The sequence below is a fragment of the Callithrix jacchus genome, chromosome 2 (genome assembly GCF_049354715.1).
Source record: "Callithrix jacchus isolate 240 chromosome 2, calJac240_pri, whole genome shotgun sequence".
Lineage (NCBI taxonomy): Eukaryota > Metazoa > Chordata > Mammalia > Primates > Cebidae > Callithrix > Callithrix jacchus.
The window spans coordinates 82,739,351-82,764,539 of NC_133503.1; the positions used below are offsets into that span (position 1 = coordinate 82,739,351).

Below are 25,189 nucleotides of genomic sequence, written 5' to 3' on the forward strand. Positions count from 1 at the left end.
CTGCCCTTCAAGTTTATACATTTTACCTTCGAGTAATATTAATTCTTGACAGTAACATGGCTGTTTCACATCACTGTGTCTTGAGTTAGGCTCATTTTTCCAGTTAGAATGATTTCTGTCTTTTTATTTTTTGGCAGAGTAGGGAACTAACTCCTATTCCTCCTTCAAAACTTCTCTCAGATATCATTTCTTCCAAGAGGACTCCATTCAGTCCCCATGCTGGACTAGTCTCTTCCCCACTGTTTTCTTAAAAATACCTTTACATAGCACAGTAGATTGAAATTCATAGTTAATGTCACAGTAACACATTGCTCAAATTATAGTGAACCTGACCTAACAATCCTTTTTTTTTTTTTTTCTAAATTAAGAGACAGGGTCCTCAGGCTGAAGTGCAGTGGCATGATCAGAGCTCACTACAGCTTTCAACTCCTGGGCTCAAGCAATCCTCACACCTCAGCCTTCCAGGTAGCTGGGACTATAGGCTTGTACCATTGCACCCATGTAATTTCTATGTTGTTTGTGGTAGAGGCAGGGTCTTGCTATGTTGCCCAGGCTGGCCTCAAACTCCTGGCCTCAAGTGATCCTCCCATCTTGGCCTCCCAAAGTGCTGGGATTACAGGTGTGAGTCACTGTACTGCACCTAATGTTTGAGGGGGCACAGTCCATGCCTAATATATCCTAATATCCTATAACACAGTATAATGTGTAAAAATAGTAGGTCCTCAAAAAGTGTGCATTAAATTTATTTATTGTGTAAATATAAGTACTTAAATGAATATGAATTAAAATGCTAGTATAATTATTAAGTTGAAGTGGGAAACTAGTGTCTCTTAGGTATTCCCCAGTTTCATTTCTGAGAAAAAGGGCTTTTTAACCTAAAATTGTATTCTCTATTTAAGAACAAGCTGTGATTATTTTCAGACATTAAGTATATCAGAGAAGCTTGCACCTCTACTGATAATGAATCTGGTCCCCATTTGTGTTATGGTTGAAATTATGTTACCCCATTAGGCATCTCTGCTATGACCAATCCAGAAGGCATTGGGGCAAAGCGGGGTTGTCTGATGCAATGTGAATGCTGATATGTATCTATAGTCGTGCAAGAGGACAGTTTAGGTATGTTCCAGTGGTAATCTTGCCTTAAACAGGTATATGCTTACCTAGGAAAAGAAATAAAAAAATAATAAAGAGGGCAAACCACATAAGAAGCAAGGATTCTGTTCATATTAAAAAGGCTTTCCTTGAGTTGTTCGGTCTGGTAGAATTCTTTACATAAAAACTACAGAAGTGTGCAGAGAAGTAGGGCAGTTTCTTCAAAGGCACTTCAGGTTGGAAGGGATCTAACAAATCAGGTCATTCAGCCCTCTCTCTTTACAGAGGAGGAAACCGAAGCCCAAAGAGGAGAATGACTTCCCTAAAGTTACAAAGAGTCGGTAGTAGAGCCAAAACCGGAAAGGAAGGGAAGAGGGCAAAGCAAGAGGGGCCTCTGAGTCCTTCCCCCTTCTGCTGTCCCTGCAAGTCCTCCCAGCCCCAGCCTGCTACACTACAGGAGACCCTAAGTGCCCATCGAAAACATGCATTTGAACTTTCAGGTATCCTATCCTTGTTCTTCCGTCTGCCTGAAGTAATTTTCTCCCTTCAGTTAAAGGCACATTCTTCCTTGTCCATCAACTTCACTTCAAACAGCACATCTTATCTCACCCCATGAAACACAAATTGCCTTATCAAATGTCCTCACAGCATTTGATTCCTGTGGAATTCTTATTACATGATATTATTTATGTGGGTCTGGATCCTGCTCACCTCTCTCCAGACTGGGTGCTCTTAAAGGGCATCACACACACCTCATTTAGCCTTGTATTCCCTGCACAGAGTAAGCATTAGGTAAGTGCTTGCTGAATTACTTTGGATTAGAGAAGATTGAAGATATAGCACATAAAGTTACTGAACAATACAGTGTTAAAATCGGATCTTAGAGACAATGGTTGTGTAACAATGCTGTGCTAATGAGTCCATTCTGACTGAAAGGCAAGAACAGGAAAACATGCTTGTCCTTATTTCAGATATGTTCAGGAACTTCTCAGGGAGCAGACCAATCAGCTATCAGAGGTTAACTATCAGGTGCCAGACAAAAATGGAAAGTTTAATGCTAATAATCGATAATTATCATATGGGAAAGTCAAGAGTAGTATCTTGTAGACAGTGAAAGAAAGGTCATTTGGAATATGGGGAGAGGGTCTGAAAAGGTATGATTTCTACACAAATTACCATAATGTGCAATAGAGTAAAAGCTAGTATAAGAAGATTGTGATAGCTGAACCTTCACTGCCTAAGCTTGTGGACATTTTAATAAAATTCTGTTTTCTATAAAACATAGGTTATACTTTCTCTATTTTTTGAGAGACAGGGTCTCACTTTGTTGCCCAGGCTGGAGTGCAGTGGTGTGATCATGTCTCACTGCAGCCTCGACCTCCCAGGCTCAAGCAATTCTCACACCTCAGCCTCCTGAGTAGCTGGGACTACAGGCGTGTGCCACCATGCCTGGCTAATTTCTTGATCTTTTGTAGAGATAGGGTCTTGCTATGCTGTCTAGGCTGCATAGGCTGTACTATTTACGAAGGAGACTTACTGTATGTTACATTTGCATCCTCAAAATAATTTTTAATTCTTATGACATGCCAACACCTACCTGAGCATATTATAAACACTGAAAAATGAATTTAGGACAGAATAATAACTATTAAATTTTACTATTTCATAATAAGTTTACAAAGTAATAAACGTAGGTTTGGAAGTATAGAAATTGATTTATCAAGTACTGCCAGAAACCCAGTCTTATTATTTTATAGTCACATCATGTTTTTGATACAAAAAAAGATCTTATCCACAGAGTGATTTACAGATATTTAAACTATTCTTATTCACCAAATTTGGCTTCAAGTAACTTCAGGTTGTTTTTTAAAACCTGAATTCACTCTCAAAAGAAGAAGGTTTGCCAACCTTATGACTATTCAAAGAATTGGCTCCAAGCTTTGAAAGTAACACTGCAAGAAGAATTTCAAAAAGATTTTGTGCAATTGCAGCATTGTTGGAAAAGTTCGTGGGTTCCTTTGGTGACTACTTTTAAAGACACGACATTCACATGCTTTGAAAACACATCAGTCACTTCACTTTATAGAAACACTCTGTACTTATGTAAAGAAGAACCCATCTCTGGTTTTTAAAAATTGGAATCCATGAAGGACTGCTGTGCCAATTACGATGTAGAGCTTCAACAACAACTAAAAATAAATAATAATAAAGAAGAACTTCTCTACTGCTAGGTTGGGGCACAGCCTTTGTTTTATGATTAGAAAACACACATACAAAAATTAAGAGAACTCTGTGGGATGCATAGACTTTAATAGGAGGTACTTTGTCTTTTGTATCTTTACTCTTCCTAAATCTAGTGAGGTTGTATACTTAATGGCTTTAGGAGGCTGGTTCAGTTTAGACTGCCTGCCTTTCTATTTTGGCTTCAACATTTTAACAGCTGTTATGACTTGGGCAAATCACTGTGTCTCTCCTATATATAAAATATGATGAAAACAGTACCTACCTTATTATATGCATATCTGTAAAAGCATTTTGAATAGTGTCTAATACATAGCAATGATATTACTTCATCTTGTCTTGGCTTTGATATATTTTCTGGAGCTACCTAGTTTCTTCTTTGAAAGAACATGGAATCTCAAAATATTCCTTTCCTCTCGATTCCATTTTCCTTATGCAAAGGCTTTACATGTTTCATCCTGATGATATTCAAGACATTTAGCATGGTACCTATGGCATAAAAGTACTTAGTAAATGTCAGTTGAATATTCAATCAAATCTCTCTGGTCATCATTAGCTGTCAAATACTGCTTCTTTCTTAGCTCATATGCCATTTATTATTCTGATAGTTTGTGATTTTAGAATTTGAGAAAAGGTGCTGTGATTCTTTGTAAAATTTTCAGAAAAGATCCTAATCAAATCAAGAACACACCTAAGAAATCTACCAACTTCACATCAAAACAAGTCCAACTTTATATACTAAGGAACTTTGTTATTAAGGGAGGAAGGGAGAGCGAGAGGAAAAAAATATATTCTTAACAATAAATGTAGGCTCTTCAAGGACCATAGTGTATATTATACAGAGCATCCTGCATAATATTTATGGATTAAATAGATCAACTGAGGTGTTGTTTTCTAATGAATTATAGAAACAATGTAGTGATAATAAAAGTTGTAATGATGAATTTGTAGTTTTTCATCGCTATCAATATATAGCAATTCAACTCTCAATACACATTTTACAGCAATACATACTAAGGGTTTCAGAATCATTTGTAGGAACACAAAATAACTGTTTTCAGATAATCCTTAATTATTATGACACAAAAATTATGCATACTGTATTTCTGAGGTTCTTCCTAGTTTTTAACTCACTGCACAAGCTGAGCATAATGTGAAAGACAACAAATATGGATATAATCATATATCTGATGTATATGGACTTTAAGAAAACACCAACATGTATATACAGGTCAACATCTCCACTAGAACTGGGCATGGTGGCTTATGCCTGTAATCCCAGCACTTTGGGAGGCTGAGGTGGGCAAATCTCTTGAATCCAGTTCAACAGCAGTCTGGGTAACATGGTGATAGCCTGTCTCTACAAAAAATAAGAAAAATAGCCAGACATGGTGGTGCATGGCTGTAGTCCCAGCTACTCCAGAGGCTGAGGTGGGAGGACCTCCTGGAGAGATTAAGAAAATCTCTTGATTTGAGCCCAGAGAGGTTGAGACTGCAGTGAGCTTGTGATCATGCCACTGTATTTCAGCTTGGGTGACAGAATGAGACCCTGTCTCGAAAGACAAAACAGAACAAAAATCTCCATGAGGGAAGAAGAGGCATGTCAACACCCCATCTCATTGCCTGAGACAAGACATGGAATAGCAGAGAGAGAAGAGAAGGAATATCTTCCAGGGCAGAAGAGGAAGATTATGTAGGTTAATGGTAAATTAGCCAATATTTTTCTCTTTTTGACATAAATCAGTATTATTTCCCCCTCTCTTTTTCTAACTCTTTTCTATTTCTCCTCATCTCTTTACTCATTTTCTCCAATTTCACATTTCCATTTCTCTCACCTTGGTCTCTTCCCTTTTAAAACGGGTCTCATTGTCATTGTGCCCTCTAGTTAATTGTTCAGAAGGTGGCCCAGTATCACTACTTCATCGAATTAGGGGGTCTGTCTAGGATCATCAAGACTAGAAGAGAGGAACAGGAGAGATTAAGAAAATAAATTGATAGGATGGTTCAGTCACAATTCCTCTGTTTAACACTGTGGGTCTACCTTGCCAAGGTCATCACCATAAGACTGTATTCTAATGGATTTCTTTACTATTGCTTAAACTATGAATTCATTTTATGAGTAGATAACTATTCTGCAAAGAAGCTTGTAAAAAATAATATTTGAGAGTAATGTCTGCCATTTATTGAGCTCTCCTATGGTGTGCAGATATTCTGTGATCATACTTAATCATAACGATCTCACGAGGTACTTCATGTCACCAAGTTCAACACATTTATAGGTATACTTGAAGTTGGATAGTCTAAAGAAAAGAAAACAAATCAACAAAAAAAACCTGATTCTGGCCTTAAAAAGACAATGCATAAGAAAAAAGACCGAAACCTTGGGAAGTGTTATCTTTGAGACAAGGAACTATAAGGTAGGAGACAGGACAAAGGTCTCCATTTTTCATTTTGTGTGTATCTATATTGTTTTAATTTTTGACGTTATACATGTACTGCTTTAAAAATGTCATCACATTTGAGAAGATTATGTTCCAACTGTCACTTAAAAAAACAGTATTATATGCAAAATTTTAAGAGATTGTAAAAAAAAAGGTACCAAAGTGTCACAGCCTGAGTTATCTTTGATGTTGTAGTTTGAGAAGTTTTCAAAATCTTAAGTATGAATGTCACTTAGTCAACATTCAACAGATGTTTATTGTTACAAAGTATTTGGCACTGACCTATCTTTAAGATGCTTACAGTCTTGTTTATCTTACTACATGAAGCCTCTTCTCTTAAGTCTACCACATGGGCCCTACATTGCTGGTAGGAATATAAAATGCTGTAGCTACTTTGGAAAACAGTTTGCCAGTCCCTCAAAAAGTTAAATATAGAATTATCCTGTGATCCGTCACTTTCACTTCTAGGTATATACTCAAGAGAAATGAAAGCGTATGTTCACACAAAGACTTACATGCAAATATTCATAACAACATTATTCGAAATAGTCAAAAGCAGAGACAATCTAAATGTTCAGCAGATAAATAGGCAAAATGTGATATATCCACGCAATAGAATATTATTCAGCAATGAAAAGGAATGAATTACTGGCACATACTACTTTGCGAATGAACCTCAAAACATGATGTGAAATAAAAGAAGGCAGATATAAGAGATTACATATCGGATGATTCCATTCCTATGAAATGCCCAGAAAAGGCAGATTTCTAGAGATAAGTAGTAGATAGTGAGTGCCTAGAGCTGGGGTTGGGAGCTGGAACAAGGGTTAAGAATAAATGTACCTGAGGCATCTCACTGGAGGGATGAAAATGTTCTTAAACTAGATTATGGTGATGATGCATCACTTGGCAATATTACTAAGAGTCATGGAATTATATCCGGAAATGGGTAAATTTTATGAGGTAAAATCTCAATAAAGTTGTTCCAAATAATACGCATCTTGGGACATCATGTCCATTATAAATACAGAAATTTTTGACACATGTGGAGTGACCAATGGGGGCTACATATGTGTATCTTAGGGAATGTAAATTAGTCTACTTTAGGAAATGTAGTTTAAGTTGGTTCTAATTCTCTTCTCAGGTTAACTAATGAAACTTTGGATAAAACACTCCTCTTTAAGTATAAAGAAACAGTCATTAAAATGGCTGAGGAGGAATCTCTCTCAAGGATCTTTGCCTTATTACATTTGAAAATGTGCAAAGTACCTAAAGCTGAGCATTTAAAAAATTAGGAAGGTGCTAAACGACAGTTCTGTTGAAGTTTAGCAAATGGAAAAAAACTGCAGTTTAAAGCTGAGGGTCCAGGAGAGAAAAGCTCAGTGCCAGGAGGCAGAAAGTGGAATCAGTGGACCATGGATAGAAGTATTGGACAACAGATGCATAACACCAGATCAGTAAGCAATATTTAAATTAGCTGGGAGGTCACAAAAACTCACAGCATGAGATCCTGTTAGCGTCAAGTAAAAACCAACACACCTAGTTAGAGTCAAGGAAATGCTCAGGTGCGGTCACAAGAGTCCTCAGGGTCACTTTATAGAATATTGTTGCAGGATGCTGTAAGCATGTGACCGCTTTGAAGTTTGACTATTTAGTTTAATTACATTTTAGGTCATCCTCCCAACTCCACCCATAGCACGTCCCAGATGCTCAACAGTGAGGACTAATACAGCTAGTTTATGGAGAGCTGATAGTATGCAGGCACTAGGTGAAGGACATGTCTTTATTTTTTTCTTAAACATTGATTTTTAAGTTCAGGGATACATGTGCAGGTTTGTCATATAGGTAAACTTGTGTCATGGGAGTTTGTTATACAGATTATTTTGTCACTCAGTTGTTAAACCTAGTACCCATTAGTTATTTTTCCTAATCCTGCCCCTCCACCCACCTTCCATCCTCTAATAGGTCCCAGTGCGTGGGGTTCCCTTCTGTGTCTGTGAGTTCTCATCATTTAGCTCCCACTTAAGTGAGAACATGCAGTATTTGGTTTTCTGTTCCTGGGTTAGTTTGCTAAAGATAATGGCTTCCTGCTCCATTCATGTCCCTGCAAAGGACATGATCTTTTTTTATGGTTGCATAGTATTCCATGGTGTATATGTACCACATTTTTCATATATATATGTATTTTGTTTGTTTTTGTTTTTGAGATAGAGTCTCATTCTGTGGTCCAGGCTGGAGTGCAGTGGGAGGGATCTCAGCTCACAGCAACCTCCGTCTCCCAGGTTCAAGCAATTCCCTTGCCTCAGCCTCCCAAGTAGCTGAGACTACAGGTGCCTGCCACCGTGCCTGGCTAACTTTGGTATTTTTAGTAGAGACAGGGCTTCACCATATTGGCCAGGCTGGTCTCAAATTCCTGACATTGTGATCTGCCTGACTCCACCTCCCAAAGTGCTGGGATTACAGGCATGAATCACTGCGCCTGGCCATGTACCATATTTTCTTTATCCAGTCTACCATTGGTGGGCATTTGGGTTGATTCCATGTCTTTGCTATTGTAAACAGTGCTGCAATGAACATACATGTGCATGTGTCTTTATAAAAGAAAAATTTATATTCTTCTGGGTATATACCCAGTAAGAGGATTGCTGGGTTGACTGGTATTTCTATCTTTCGGTCTTTGAGCAATTGCCACACTGTCTTCCACAATGGTTGAACTAATTTACATTCCCAGAAACAGGGTATGAGCATTCCTTTTTCTCTGCAACCTTGTCAGCATCTGTTATTTTTTTGACTTTTAGTAATAGCCATCTGATTGGTGTGAGATGGAATCTCATTGTAGTTTGATTTGCATTTCTAATGATCAGTGATGTTCAGCTACTTTTTCATGATTGTCGGCTCTATGTATATCTTCTTTTGAAAAGTGTCTGCTCTTATGTCTCCTATTTAAACTTCAAAGCAGGCCTGTATCAAACAGCAGATTTAAGTACTCCCCATTACAGATGATGAAACAGAGACTTAGAGGTGCTGAGTAACTTGCCAGAGTCACACCTGTAGGAGATAGGAAAGCCAGAATTCAAATACTGGTTTCCTAGAGCCTGCATTTTTAAACACTTCATTTACTGCCTAGATAAATCAGCAATTTTCTATGATATTAACCTCCAGTCACAGAGCTAATGTGGTTCACTATATATTTTTTCAAAACCTTTCAAACCAGAACACACTGTTTATTTTCTCCATTTTTTAAACTCCTCCATTGGGTGTTACACTTTAATATAATTTATAAATACAATATGTTATGTATATTTTAAAATATGAGTCTTCATACATTGAAGGCCTATATTTAGTGGATTAGTGGGTGAATATATATGTTAAAATATGTTATATGTCATTCTTTCCTACCCCAAAGTTTATAATGAAAAGTAAATTGGATCTTGCTATGTTGCCCAGGCTGGAGTGCAGTGACACGATCCACAATCTTGGCTCACTGCAACAACCTCTGCCTCCCAGGTTCAAGCTATTCTCTCACCTCAGCCTCCCTGGTAGTTGGGATTATAGGTGTGAGCCATCACACCTGGCTCATTTTTGTATTTTTAGTAGAGATAGGGTTTCACTATGTTGGCTAGGCTGGTCTCGAATTTTGGCCTCAAGTGATCCACCCGCCTCAGCCTCCCAAAGTGCCGGGATTATAGGTGTAACCTACCACGCCCAGCCTGTCAGATCTGATGGCCTAAAAATTAAGAAAAAAAAAATTATATGCACATACACAGAGATAGAGAGATAATCTTCTTTTGCTAAATGGAAACTTTCAAAGTTTAGAACTAAGTAAGTGCTAAGAAACTGAGTTAGGTCCAACAATTCTTTGCCTTTATTTATCTTGCTTCTAATTCAAGATCAGTTTCCAACTTTAACTTTTATTCTGTTTGTCAAATACTCCAACATGTCATGCACAAAGACGGAGAGTTTGGATGAGAGATGTTGCCACTGCAGGTCATTTATTTTTACTTGAATTCACTATTTTAAGTAAAAATATATACTAAAAATAACTAACATTTATTGATAATACCAGAGAGCTTCCTTTTAAGGTAAATGTTCTTGTTGCCCACATCTATCCTTTTTCTACATACATATGGAGTTGAACAAATTTCTAAAATTCTTACACCTCAAGTTATTAAAATGTTAAAAATTCAAATTGCAATTGGAATGACATTACATGTAATTTAATTCATCATTTGAAATAGGAATCAAGGTAACTTTTGCTCAGAATATATCAGTATTCATTTTGGATACTTGTTGAAATTCATTAAAAGTAACCTGGACATAACTAAATGAGATCCAGAAACTTTAAGAAATAAAGATGTGTTTTATAAAAATGTGTGTCAAAAAAAGGCAGGTTATGCTATGACCGTCCAAGTACTGGGAACATAAAATTCAGAATGAAAAAGGCAATAAAAGTAGAGAAAATTAGGATCTCAAAAGGAAATACACAGCTAAAGTACTTATTCTTGGTCAGAAAGGGGTACATTGTGTTTTTAAATCAAATACGCACTTTGGTGATGAGTGCGTCATCAGCTTCACCTTCTAACACAAAGATGAACAAATTAGCCACAGCTCTTGGGCAAGTAAATATACCTAGAAATTCTAACTGCTACTGATAGGCAATTTGATTAAGAAAAATTTTAAAGGTAGAGTTTTCCCTGACATAGTCAAGCTGAATGTCAGCTACAAGCATATTAAGGTATATATCTTAATAGGTAGGTCTGGGGTCTTAGCCTCCCCAGCTCACCAACAGATGGTTATTGAAAGTGACTGTTTGTTGGGCCCTCTGCGAAATTCAATAAGGAAAAATGTAATCCGAGTTCGCAACCTATTTAGAGGAAAGATAACTAATACAACTGGATTACTAAGTAAATTAATATATGTTAACAACTTAAGACAGTACTTTGTACAAACTAAACTGTCAATAAACATTAATTGTTAATTAATCATCACAGTAACAGCAGCTAAATTCTATGAGGCAGAAGCCACATTGGCACAAGGTGAGCACTGGTAAAGAAGAAATGAGTGTGGTTAGTAATGAGGGAAGGCCTCACATGAAGGAAAACTTGAGTTGATTTCTAGAAGTATATGAAGAGAGAGGAGAGAGGGGTGAGGAATAGCAGTAAAGAAAAGTAAGACACAGGGGATTCATTTGTTCCTATGTTTGGCATACCGGTTCCTTGTTCCTCCTGCATATCACTTTTTCTTTGAGATTTATAAGAAAAATATTTTTAAATTATTTAAAAATTAATATTATTTTTAATTGACAAATCACAATTGTATACATTTATGGGGTACAAGGTAATGTTTTAGTATATGTATACCATGTGGCATGATTAAATTAAGCAACATACCTACCGTCTTGCTTACCTATCATTTTTTATGGTGAGACATTTGAAATTTACTCTCAGTTATTTTGAAATATACAGTAATTAGTATTCACTAATCATCTTGTTGTGCAATAGATCTCAAAACTTATTCCTCCATCTAATTGAAACTTTGTACCCTCTGATCAACTCCCTATTCCCTCTTCCTCCCCAACCCTTTCCACCTTCCAGTGCCTGGCAACCACCATTCTACTCTGTGTTTCTATGACTCCAACTTTTAAATTTACTTTTAAGTTAAATTAAATTATAGTTTTGACACAGGGTCTCATTCTGTGCCCAGGCTGGAGTGCAGTGGCACAAACATGGATCACTGCAGCCTCAATTGCCTGGGTTCAAGCAATTCTCCCACCTCAGCCTTCTGAGAGGCTGAGACCACAAGGCTTAACTTTATTTTCTGTAGAGACAAGGTCTCACTTTCTTGCCCAAGCTGGTCTTGAACTCCTGGGCTCAAGTGATCCTCTAGCCTTGGCCTACCAAAATGTCAGGATTAAGGGCATGAGCCTGAGCCTGGCCTGAGTCAACTTTTTTAGATGTCACACTTAAGTGAGATCATGCAGTCTTTGCTTTTCTATTCCTGGCTTATTTTGCTTAACATATATCCTCTACGTTCATCCATGTCACAAACGACAGAATCTTTCTTTTTAAAGGCTGAATAGTATCGTGTATATATGCCATATTGTTTTTATCCATTGATAGACACTTAGATTGTGTATATATAGCACATTTTCTTATCCATGCATCTGTTGATGTACACTTAGGCTGAGTTCATATCTTGGCTATTGTGAGTAACCTGCAATGAAAATGGGACTGCTGCATATCACCCCTTTAAGTATAGAGCTGCTGGTATGATTGGCTATAAAAGATGTGCATGCTGACTAGTATTAGGAAGTGAGGTTGCAATGGTTTGCATGGGTCCAGATCATAAAGGATCTTAAAATCTTGGCAGAGGAGCTAATTTTTAAGAGTAGGCCATGGGAGGCCATCAGACATTCTGGAACAGAGGAACTGGGGTACAGAATAGTGGTTATAAGCTGATGCTGTAAAGTTAGGCGACCTGGGCTTGAATCCTGGCTGCTCTTTTATTAACTGTGTGACTGCCTAGCTGCTTAGCTTCTCAGAGCTTCAATGCTTTTATCTGTAACATGAAAATAATAGCTCCTACCTCATTCTTTGTGTGAATTCATTGAAAGTGTTGAGTACAATCCCTGTCACATAGTAAGCACTCTCAGTTAAGTGCCAGCTGCAATAACTTAGGAGGCGAAGGCTCTAAGTGATGAGGCCTACGTGGGTGCAGTTACAGATGCAGGGAAATTGTGAGGAGCAAGTCATTCTAATCCTCTTAGAAGAAACGTTCATCGGGACACTCGGACTTCAACAAGACTTCGAGCTTAGTGATAATTAATCTAAGTTATGAAGTTCAAAGCAGAAGTTAGGCCCGGTTGCTAAGCACAAAAATGTGGCAAGCTGAAATGATTTCAAAGTGAAATGATCACATCAGTATATCCTTATGATAATATATATCCCTCCTTTCTAAATTACTCACACTAAAACAGGAGTTTTAGAGTTCAGAAGGGTTAGTGTCTAAAATCATAGACTGAATTAGAAGTGACTTCAGTAGCCTTAGAAAATATCACTTTGTAGGAAAAAAACAACCCCTCCCCCCCAAACAAATTTTACCAAAGACTGCAAAATAGATAACTACCTTAACAGTAGAGAACACTCAGTTATAGGCTAAACTCTTTATCTACCTTGTCTGTGTGTTTAATGTGGCAATGGTCACCAATGTCCCTTGAAGTACAGTAATATTCATTTGCACCTCCCCAACCCCTGCTCTGCCCTTGAAGTTCCAGAAGGGCAGATACAAAATAACATTTATCCTTGTACTGTCCATCGTTATTGAACAAGTAGATACTCAATTATTTGCTGAACTAGAATGAAATTTGTGAAAATGATCATTCTAAATGAAGGGCTGTGTCACACACCCACACAGTGGGGCATGTTGGGGGTGGGTGGGCTAGCAGAGGGACAGCAGCGGGTGGGGGGATTGGGGAGGGATACCATTAGGAGAAACACCTAATGTAGGTGGGCAGAGGAGATGGATGCAGCAAACCACCATGGCATGTGTATACCTATGTAACAATTCTGCACGATCTGCACATGTACCCCAGAACTTAAAGTACGTTAAAAAAAAATCTTACACACATACCCTTGTATCTAAAACAAAAGAGTAATCTCATGTCCTGGGATGTCAAAAAAAAAAAAAAAAAAAAAAGTGGGGGGGACTCTGAGCTTCAATGTGGTTAGGCTTATTTTCTACAAAATTACTTTCCCAACATCCAGTGAGTTTTGAATTAAGAGAATTTGTTTAAATCCTCAGTATACTTTTCAGTCAATCTAAACCATCTCCTTAACTGAACAGCTGGACAGGAGAGAGAAGAGGGAGAAGAGAGAGAGAGATCGGGCGCCACAGACAGAGTTCGGGCCACTAGACTGTCAGTGTAGAAGTTCCAGAAATCCGCATCCACCCGAAACTCGTCCCGAGGCAGAGAAGTTTGGGCTGCGCGCCTCCCACCGCCTTGGATGGGTCCCAGCTGAGAGTACTCACTGGGCTGAGCCAACTTTGCTCTCCCTCTTCCCGAGCACTTTCGCAGGCTTTGTGTCTTCCACATCTTGCTGTATTTCGGTCATCGGGGCCGTGTCGGGAGGGCACCTTCAGACCTCCGCGCGCCCGGCTGTTCCCGGCTGGTCCCGGCTTCTAGGTCTCGGGGCGCAAGCCAAGCGAGCCGCGCCGTGCCCTCCTCCCCTGCAGCCTCCGCCCCACGCATCCAGGCCGGGCCGCACAAGCTCCCGGGCCGCCGACCTGGACACGTCGGAGCGGACGCTATTGGTCCGACCCAGTGTGGAAGAGCCGGGAGGGAGGGAAGGGGAGGGTCGAAGCGAAGTGACAGCCTCTTTCCCCAACCCAGGAGGCAGAGAAGAGAGAAAGGAAACCTGTTGAACGAGTCTTTCGGGAAAGGAAGCTAATTGGCCAAGCAGGTGGAACATTTGCCTAAGAAGGAACAATCTATTTAGCCTCCTGGTAAACTGGGCCTTTTCTTTTCTATCCCGACTGTAACAGTGGGGTTTCTAAAAAGGGCAGCCGGCTCTAGATACCGGAAATGCAGACGTCTGAGTGGGACGTTCTCTCACACAAAAGCCCTGTGTGGGCTGGGCTATGCCCCATCCTGAATTATTCAAACAGGGTATTGCTTCATTGAGGGACTGCCTCTTCTGCCTCAACAATAAGTCTGCTCAATTTTTTATGTGGGAATAACAAAGGTAATAGGTAGTTGCCTTTGGTGCTTTTTGGTTAACCCTTCATCTTCTCTGGGTGGTTAGACGGTAAGAAGAAGCAATCATTAAAAATCTTCCAATATTGGGTTATGACTGCCCTTATCAAAATCAAAATTGGTGTTTGATAATTCTCAAGCTGTTTCTTTGGTGTCCATAGTTGTACAAGTACCTTGTTTACTGCGTACTCAACCAATACTGTGAATGCCTCTTTCCACCTTTTGGTGAGATTTTGACTTGCCGGTTTTAAGGTTTTGCATTAGACGCATCCGTTTACTCATGCATTGAATGGACTTTTGAGAGCCACCATGTGCCAAGCATTGTTCTCGACCAAGGGTGTCCAGTCTTTTGGCTTCCATGGACCACACTGGAAGAAGACGAATTGTATTGGGCCACACATGAAATACACTAACATTGAGGATAGGTGAGCTTTAAAAAAGGTCCGTTAAGGGGCCCTGAGTGCTCAGTGGCGCATGCTTGTAATTCCAACACTTTGGGAGGCGAATCATTTAAGGTCAGGAGTTCAAGACTAGCTTGTTCAACATAGTGAAACCTCGTCTCTACCAAAAATACATAAATTAGCCAAATGTGGTGGTGGGCGCCTGTAATCCCAGCTATTTGGGAGGCTGAGGCAGGAGAATCGCTTGAGCCTGGAAGGCGGAGGATGCGCCACTGCACTTCTGTCTGGGTGATGAAGTTTAAACATTGACTTGTTATAGAAAATAACATTTGTGTTGGTGGTTTTCTAATTTGCTATGGAGTAGTTGACAATAAAAATAACGAATATAAAATGGTATTATTGGAAGCCTGACTTGACTTTAAAACAATTACAAGTGGCAACAGTAGAGCACGACATGCCTGGGGAAAAACTACTATGTTCTGGGGCTGCAAGTCCTTCATTTTTCTTTCAAAATGAAGTTTTGATTTAAGCATGTTACAAAGGCTATGCAATCACAGTACATAAATGTATGTATGTATGTTTGTAGGGTATATGTGTGTGTATAAAACACCTAACCTTCTAAATAACTTCAAACATTTTGGAGACGCAAATTCTTTCCAAAATTTTATTTTCTCCTTTTACGTATAAATCACTGGGCTGAGAGAACAAAGCCATCTTTTTGTAGCCTGCTTGCTCCAAAATTGATTCTCTTGACATTTGAAAAATAAGTAAAAGAAAAAAGCTGACATAAATTCCAGAAGAGTTAGCTTGGTCAGGCCTCTCTCTCTCTTTTCTTTCTGACCACTGATCCCTTTGCTATGGGAGCTGTGCTAGGTGGGATGGGGAAAGCTCTGGGTGACCTGAAAGATTGAAGGTTGTCTCCTTGGTGCCCATAGTTGTCTCTTCCTGGCAGTATTCCTGATGCCTTCACCTCTAGGTCTTTGCTTGAGATCCCCATGCTCCTCAGGATAGGGATAGGTTTAGAATAGAAATGAGGTTGTCAATTTCCCAATCTCTGGATGGGGACTCTCTCAAATCTCAAGTGCCCTCCAAGTTCTGACTACAGAGCTGAGATCAAACTGACTTTTCCCCCCCTAAGTAATTTTTTTATTGTGGTAAAATATATCTAACATTACTGTTTATCATTTTAATAAGTATATAATTCAGTGGCATTCAACACTTTCACAATGTTTTTAACTATCACCACTATCTGTACACGAAACTTTTTTTTTTAATAGCCCTCAGCGTACACTCCCACTAAACCCATTAAACAATAACTCTCTCTTCTCCACCTCCTCCCAGCCTCTGGTAACCTTTGTTTTACTTTCTGTCTCTATAAATTTGTCTGTTTTAGGTACCTCATATAAGTGGAATCACACAATATTTTCCTATTGTGTCTGGCTTATTTCATTCAGTGTAATGTTTTCAAGATCAATCCATGTCATAGCATATATCAAAATTTCATTTTTTGGCTGATATTCCATTGCATGTATATATCACATTTTGGTTGTTCATTTATCTGTTGATGGACACTTGGGTTGTTTCCAGCTTTTGTTTATTGTGAATGATGTTGCTATGAACATGGGTGTGCAAATGTTTGTCTGAGCCCCTGATTTCATTTCTTTTGAATATATACCTAGGAGTAGACTTGCTGGGTCATATGGCAGTCTATGTTTAACCTTTTGAGAAATCAGGGTTGGGCCTCTTTAATGCATGAGTAAGGGCAAGTATTCAAAATGGTCCTAGCATGGGCTTATGGCTCAATTAAAGAGCATGCAGATACTCTGAAATAGTGTGAAGTTCTTTTTTTAAAATTTTTTTAATTTTTATTTTATTGCATTTTAGGTTGTGGGGTACATGTGCAGAACATGCAAGATAGTTGCATAGGTACACATGTGGCAGTGTGATTTGCTGCCTTCCTCCCCTTCACCCACATCTGGCATTTCTCCCCATGCTATCCCTCCCCAGCTGCCCCCCCCACTGTCCCTCCCCTATTCCCCCCAATAGACCCCAGTGTGTAGTGCTCCCCTCCCGGTGTCCCTGTGTTCTCATTGTTCATCACCCGCCTATGACTGAGAACATGCGGCATTTCATTTTCTGTTATTGTGTCAGTTTACTGAGAGTGATGTTCTCCAGATTCATCCATGTCCCTACAAAGGACACAAACTCATCGTTTTTGATTGCTGCATAATATTCCATGGTGTACATATGACACATTTTCCCAGTCCAGTCTATCATCGATGGGCATTTGGGTTGGTTCCAGGTCTTTGCTATTGTAAACAGTGCTGCAATGAACATTTGTGTGCATGTGTCCTTATAGTAGAACGATTTATAATCCTTTGGATATATACCCAGTAGTGGGATTGCTGGGTCAAATGGAATTTCTATTTCTAGGTCCTTGAGGAATCACCACACTGTCTTCCACAATGGTTGAACTAATTGACACTCCCACCAGCAGTGTAAAAGTGTTCATATTTCTCCACATCCTCTCCAGCATCTGTTCTCTCCAGATTTTTTAATGACGGCCATTCTAACTGGCATGAGATGGTATCTCAATGTAGTTTTGATTTGCATTTCTCTAATGACCAGGGATGATGAGAATTTTTTCATATGTTTGTTGGCCTCATGTATGTCTTCTTTTGTAAAGTGTCTGTTCATATCCTTTGCCCATTATTGAGTGGGCTTGTTTGTTTTTTTCTTGTAAATCTGTTTGAGTTCTTTGTAAATTCTGGATATCAGCCCTTTGTCAGATGGGTAAACTGCAAAAATTTTTTCCCATTCTGTTGGTTGCCAATTCACTCTAACGACTGTTTCTTTTGCCATGCAGAAGCTGTGGAGTTTGATTAGGTCCTATTTGTCTATTTTGGCTTTTGTTGCCAATGCTTTTGGTGTTTTGGTCATGAAGTCCTTGCCTACTCCTATGTCCTGAATGGTTTTGCCTAGATTTTCTTCTAGAATTTTTATGGTGCCAGGTCTTATGTTTAAGTCTTTAATCCATCTGGAGTTAATTTTAGTTTAAGGTGTCAGGAAGGGGTCCAATTTTTGCTTTCTGCACATGGCTAGCCAGTTTTCCCAACACCATTTATTAAACAGGGAATCCTTTCCCCATTGCTTGTTTTTGTCAGGTTTATCAAAGATTGTATGGTAGTAGATATGTTGTGTTGCCTCCGATGCCTCCGTTCTGTTCCATTGGTCTATATCTCTGTTTTGGTACCAGTACCATGCTGTTTTGATTACTGTAGCCTTGTAGTGTAGTTTGAAGTCCGGTAGGGTGATGCCTCCTGCTGTGTTCTTTTTGCTTAGAATTGACTTGGCTATGCGGGCTCTCTTTTGGTTCCATATGAAGTTTAAGGTAGTTTTTTCCAGTTCTGTGAAGAAGGTCATTCGTAGCTTGATGGGGATAGCATTGAGTCTGTAAATTACTTTGGGCAGTATGGCCATTTTCACGATATTGATTCTTCCTAACCATGAACATGGGATGTTTCTCCATCTGTTTGTGTCTTCTCTTATTTCATTGAGCAGTGGTTTGTAGTTCTCCTTGAAGAGGTCCTTTACGTTCCTTGTTTGTTGTAATCCTAGGTATTTTATTCTCTTTGTAGCAATTGTGAATGGCAGTTCGTTCTTGATTTGGCTCTCTTTAAGTCTGCTATTGCTGTATAGGAATGCTTGTGATTTTTGCACATTGTTTTTGTATCCTGAGACTTTGCTGAAGTTGGTTACCAGTTTCAGAAGGGTTTGGGCTGAGATGATGCAGTCTTCTAGATATACTATCATGTCATCTGCAAATAGAGACAATTTGGCTTTCTCCTTTCCTATTTGAATATCTTTATTTATTTTTCTTGCCTGATTGCTCTGGCTAGACCTTCCAATACTATATTGAATACGAGTGGTGAGAGAGGGCATCCTTGTTTAGTGCCAGATTTTAAAGGGAATGCTTCCAGTTTTTGCCCATTCAGTATGATATTGGCTGTTGGTTTGTCGTAAATAGCTTTTATTATTTTGAGATATGTTCCATCAATACCGAGTTTATTGAGAGTTTTTAGCATAAAGGACTGTTGAATTTTGTCAAAGAACTTCTCTGCGTCAATTGAGATAATCATGTGGTTTTTGTTTTTGGTTCTGTTTATGTGGTGAATTATGTTTATAGACTTTTCTATGTTGAACCAGCCTTGCATGCCCGGGATGAATCCTACTTGATCATGGTGGATAAGCTTTTTGATGTGCTGTTGCAATCGCTTGCCAGTATTTTATTGAAGATTTTTGCATCTATGTTCATCATGGATATTGGCCTGAAGTTTTCTTTTCTTGTTGAGTCTCTACCGGGTTTTGGTATCAGGATGATGTTGGTCTCATAAAATGATTTGGGAAGGATTCTCTCTTTTTGGATTATTTGGAATAGTTTCAGAAGGAATGGTAACAGTTCCTCTTTGTGTGTCTAGTAGAATTCGGCTGTGAACCCATCTGGACCTGGGCTTTTTTTGTGTGGTAGGCTCTTAATTGCTGCCTCAACTTCAGACCTTGTTATTGGTCTATTCATAGTTTTGGCTTCCTCCTGGTTTAGGCTTGGGAGGACACAAGTGTCCAGGAATTTATCCATTTCTTCCAGGTTTACTAGTTTATGTGCATAGAGTTGTTTGTAATATTCTCTGATGATGGTTTGAATTTCTGTGAAATCTGTGGCGATTTCCCGTTTATCATTTTTTATTGCATCTATTTGGTTATTCTCTCTTTTCTTTTTTATCAATCTGGCTAGTGGTCTGTCTATTTTTTAAATATTTTTAAAAAATCAGATCTTGGATTTACTGATTTTTTGAAGGGTTTTTCATGTCTCTGTCTCCTTCAGTTCTGCTCTGATCTTAGTTATTTCTTGTCTTCTGCTAGGTTTTGAGTTTTTTTGATCTTGTTCCTCCAGCTCTTTCAACTTTGACGATAGGGTGTCAATTTTGGATCTCTCCACTCTTCTCATGTGGGCACTTATTGCTATATATTTTCCTCTAGAGACTGCTTTAAATGTGTCCCAGAGATTCTGGTATGTTGTGTCTTCATTCTCGTTGGTTTTGAAGAACTTCTTTATTTCTGTCTTCATTTCATTGTTTACCCAGTCAACATTCAAGAGCCAGTTGCTCAGTTTCGATGAAGCTGTGTGGTTTCTGAATTCTGAGTTCTAACTTGATTGCACTGTGGTCTGAGAGACTGTTTGTTATGATTTCAGTTGTTTTGCATTTGCTGAGGAGTGATTTACTTCCAATTATGTGGTCAATTTTCGAGTAGGTGTGATGTGGTGCTGAGAAGAATGTATATTCTGTGGATTTGGGGTGGAGAGTTCTGTAAATGTCTATCAGGTTTGCTTGTTCCAGGTCTGAGTTCAAGCCCTAGATATCCTTGTTGATATTCTGTCTGGTCGATCTGTCTAATATTGACAGTGGAGTGTTAAAGTCTCCCACTATTATTGTGTGGGAGTCTAAGTCTCTTTGTATGTCATTAAGAACTTGCCTTATATATCTGGGTGCTCCTGTATTGGGTCCATATATATTTAGGATTGTTAGCTTTTCTTGTTGTATCGATCCTTTTACCATTATGTAATGTCCTTCTTTGTCTCTTTTGATCTTTGTTGCTTTAAAGTCTATTTTATTAGAGATGAGAACTGCAAGTCCTGCTTCTTTTTGCTCTCCATTTGCTTGGTAAATCTTCCTCCTTCCATTTATTTTGAGCCTTTGTGTATCCTTGCATGTGAGATGGGTTTCCTGGATACAGCACACCAATGGGTTTTGGCTTTTTATCCAATTTGCCAGTCTGCGTCTTTTGATTGGTGCATTTAGCGCATTTACATTTAGGGTTAATATTGTTATGTGTGAATTTGATACTGCCATTTTGATGTTAGCTGACTGTTTTGCCCATCAGTTGATGCAGATTCTTCATTTTGTTGATGCTCTTTAGCATTTGGTATGTTTTTGGAATGTCTGGTACTGGTTGTTCCTTTCTATGTGTAGTGCCTCTCTCAGGAGCTCTTGTAAAGCAGGCCTGGTGGTGACAAAATCTCTGAGTACTTGCTTGTTTGCAAAGGATTTTATTTTTCCTTCACTTATGAAGCTTAGTTTGGCTGGATATGAAATTCTGGGTTGAAAGTTCTTTTCTCTAAGGATGTTGAATATTGGCCCCCACTCTCTTCTGGCTTGTAGGGTTCCTGTCGAGAGATCTGCTGTGAGTCTGATGGGCTTCCCTTTGTGGGTGACCTGACCTTTCTCTTTGGCTGCCCTTAGCATTTTCTCCTTCATTTCAACCCTGTTGAATCTGACAATTATGTGTCTTGGAGTTGCTCTTCTTGTGGAATATCTTTGTGGTGTTCTCCGTATTTCCTGGACTTGAATATTGGTCTGCCTTACTAGCTTGGGGAAATTTTCCTGGATAATATCCTGAAGAGTATTTTCCAGCTTGGATTCATTCTCTTCGTCCATTCAGATACACCTATCAAACGTAGGTTAGGTCTCTTCACATAGTCCCACATTTCTTGGAGACTTTGTTCATTCCTTTTTGTGCTTTTTCTCTAATCTTGCCTTCTCGTTTTATTTCATTGAGTTGATCTTCGACCTCTGATATCCTTTCTTCTGCTCGGTCAATTCAGCTGTTGAAACTTGTGCATGCTTCGTGAAGTTCTAGTATTGTGTTTTTCAGCTCCATCAATTCACTCATATTCCTCTCTAAGTTTTCCATTCTTGTTATCATTTCCTCAAATCCTTTTTTAAGGTTCTTAGTTTCTTTGCATTGAGTTAGAATGTGTTCTTTTAGCTTACGGAAGTTTCTCATTACCCACCTTCTGAAGTCCTATTCTGTCATTTTATCACACTCATTCTCTGTCCAGCTTTGTTCCCTTGCTGGTGAGGGGTTGTGGTCTCTTGTAGGAGGCGAGGTGTTCCAGTTTCGGGTGTTTTCCTCCTTTTTGCACTGGAGTCTTCCCATCTTTGTGGATTTATCCAGCTGTCCTCTGAGAAGTTGTTGACTTTCTGATTGGGTCTCTGAGTGGATATCCCAATTGTTGATGATGAAGTATTTCTGTTTCTTAGTTTTCCTTCTAACAGTCTAGCCCCTCTGCTGTAGGACTACTGACGTCCACTCCAGGCCCTGCTTGCCTGGGGAACTCCTGTAGCAGCTGCAGAACAGTGAGGGTTGCTACCAGTTTCTTCTTCTGCCATCTTTGTCCCAGAATGATGCCCGCCATATGTCAGTCTAATCAGTCCTTTGTGAGGTGACTCTTTGGATATATGGGGGTCAGCGAGCTGCTTGAGGAGACAGTCTGTACTTTATAGGAGCTCAAGTGCTGAGCTGTGAGCTCCGTTGTTCATTCAGGGCTGCTAGGCAGGTACGTTTAAGTCTGTTGCAGCAGAACTCATAAAGCCCCTTTTTTCCCTCAGGTGCTCTGTCCCGAGGAGTTAGGGCTTTATTTATGAGTGTCCGTTGCACTGTCCTGCCCAGCAAGGAGGCAGTCTAATCACTGTTTGCTTGCTGAAGCTATGCTGAGCCTCTCTGGGCTCTGCCCTGTTGCTGTGGGCTCCGCCCTGCTGCTGTGGGCTCTGCCCTGCTGTCGTGGGCTCCACCCTGCTGCCGTAATTTCCTGTAGTCCTGTTTATATGGGTGTGGTTAGAACTTCCGTGGTGATTGTGGCCTGCCTCTGTAATGGCGAAGTCTCTCTGTTATGGCAGGTTGCTTCGGCAATGGCAGGCTGTGTCAGCAGTGGCAGAGTACCTCCGTAGGGGTGGAGTGCCTTGGTAATGGCAGACGCCCCTCCCTCACCAAGCTGCACCATCCTGGGTTCAGCTGTGCTTGCCGTGAAACTCTCAACCCAGAGTGTTTCCAATTGCTGTTTTGTTTGTTTTTTGTTGGGGTGGGACCCGCCGAGCCTGATCACCTGGCTCCCTGCCTCAGAGCCCCTTTTTTTTTTTTTTTAAGTTGAACAGTTGACTCTTTCCCCGGTGTCCAGTTGCCTGCTGAAAGGGCGCCGGGATCTGTGTGATTTCCCATGCGGTGACCCACTGTGCCAGCTGAAACAACGTTGCTGCCCGGGACTCTCCTGGCCTGGCTTACTGTTTAAGTCCTGTTTAATCCGATGAATGTGCTAATCTGCCTTCCCAAATCTCAAATTGCCGGTTTATCAGGGCAACCAGACCAGTGTATTTTGTATGGAGTGCTGCTGCACTGCAGCGCCAGCCGAAACAGCTGTGCCAGCCCAAACAGCTGTGCCAGGCCAAACAGCCACGCTGGTGGTCTGTGGGACTCCTACACCTGGGAATCTCCTGGTCTGTGGGCAATAAAGATCCATCTGTAAATGCAGCATCCACTCACTGTCTGCGCTTTCACTGGGAGCTGCAATCCTGAGTTGCTCCTATAGCGCCATCTTCTCCTCTCCTCTAGTGTGAAGTTCTTTAGTGCATGGCATAAGGACTTCCAGTGGTGTGGTTTTAAGTGAGAAGGAGCAGGTGAGGTTGAAGTGCAAGTTGGGAGAGTTAGGGAAAATACCAATCTTTTCCTAGAGTGGAAGAATTAGGAGCAAATAAGCTACATTATTTTACATACTGATGCTTGCTTATGTTTCAAAAACATTGTTAAACAACTGCCTAATTTGTTTATTCTTGGGGCTATTATATAGTAATATGGAATATAGTATTCAAAAGGCACAGCAGACAAACAATAAAGGAAATGTCACTGCCATGTAACAAAATAGAGATAAAGATTATGCCTATGATATGTGAGAGAAGAGATAAGAAAAAAAGATTATGCCTAAACTGTTTTAGGATGCTGTTTGATATTACACCAATAAGAGACATTATTTTTCTTCCACTAAGTCTCTGGGAATCTAAATTCTCCTTTTTAAAGCAAAGAAGATTTCTAGCTGATACTTTTTCTAGTTTTTGAAACCACTTTGGTAGAAAATGCCAGACATATCACCTTTAGGGAGTGTGGGAGCTTCTATTCAAACAACTTTGATGTTTGATATTGGTCAGATATTGGCTTTCCTTAACAATGAGCACGTACATTGTGCATCTGTTCATAGTCTTGGGGTCAGAATACAAATAATGTGTTTGGATACTTGAGTGGCGATTTGGTTGCAAGGTGATATGATTTGGCTCTGTGTCCCCACCCAAATCTCATGTTGAATTGGGATCCCGAGTATTGAATTGGGGAAGTGATTAGATCATGGTGGTGATTTCTATTTAGCACCACTTCCCTAGTGCTGTCTTGTGATAGAGTTCTCATGAGATCTGGTTGTTTGGAAGTCTGTAGCACCTCCCACTTTGCTCTCTCTATCTCTCCCACTCTACTATGTGAGGACAGGGCTTGCTTCCCCTTTGCCTTTTACTATGATTGTAAGTTTCCTGAGGCCTCCCCAGAAGCAGAAGCCTGCACTGCCCACAGAACCATGGGCTTACTAAACCTCTTTTCTTTATAAATTACCCAATCTCAGGTAATTCCTTATAGCAATGTGAGAATGGACTAATACACACTGTATGGTCAATAATTATAGATACCTAATTTAAAACATGTGGTGGGGTATTTATTAACCAATAAAAGTATAGATAAGTATCTTCACATGCCTGTAATTTTATGCATATTGTCTGATGATAGGTTTTAGAAGATGTTGATGACCTTATCAAGATGAAACCTGGAAGTTGTGCAATGACTTAACTATGCATGATATTTTATAAGTAAAAGAATTCCAGGAACAATTGTCAGACCATTCCTGTTTTTAATTAAGGTCAGTATCCAAAGAAGAAAATGGGGGGGAAAATGGAGAGAGTTCAGAAGAGAAACACACAGTGACAATGAAGAACTTAATTCTAAGACTTTCCAAAAATTGTAAGAATGAAAGTTGAGAAGCATTATCTAAAGGGGTATCTTTGTTGAATGATTTATGTCAATATGAAGAAAGGGTTCCCCATGAATATAACCATGAAATATTGGAATGGAACTCTGTAGTAGACTATGGTATCTTCTATGTTGGAGGGCTTTGAAGATAAGATTAAAAAAATTAATAGAGTAGTTTTAAGCTAGTATTTCCCAAGCCAAGTGATACTGCAGATTGGGACATTTGAAATCTATTTCTTCCTAGAGATGAAACAACTACTATACTTAGCACTCATGTTGAGAGGAATAGGCAAGATGGCAAGGGCTTGCTGGTCCAGGGGCCAGAGGGTAGTTGTGAAACACCAATATAAATCTGGTTCATTGAG

The 25,189-nt window shown here is 39.6% G+C and overlaps 1 protein-coding gene across 22 annotated transcripts in view; it reads right to left on the minus strand.

Moving 5' to 3' along the window:
* The window catches only part of GRAMD2B (GRAM domain containing 2B), a 135,618-nt gene that overhangs the window by 53,120 nt on the left and 57,309 nt on the right, over positions 1-25,189 (minus strand). For 5 of the 22 annotated variants that reach the window (XM_078364981.1, XM_035290981.3, XM_078364975.1 and 2 more), the window contains exon 1: positions 13,803-14,068. The exons of 9 other annotated variants lie outside the window; for them this stretch is intronic. In XM_078364981.1, coding sequence (XP_078221107.1) covers positions 13,803-13,885 — 83 coding nt within the window. In that variant the 5' untranslated portion in view covers positions 13,886-14,068. Of the gene's footprint in view, positions 1-3,598; positions 3,823-5,168; positions 5,289-13,802; positions 14,069-25,189 lie in introns of those variants that run through there. 8 more of the 22 variants (XM_078364983.1, XM_078364982.1, XM_078364979.1 and 5 more) reach the window with 3 other exon arrangements.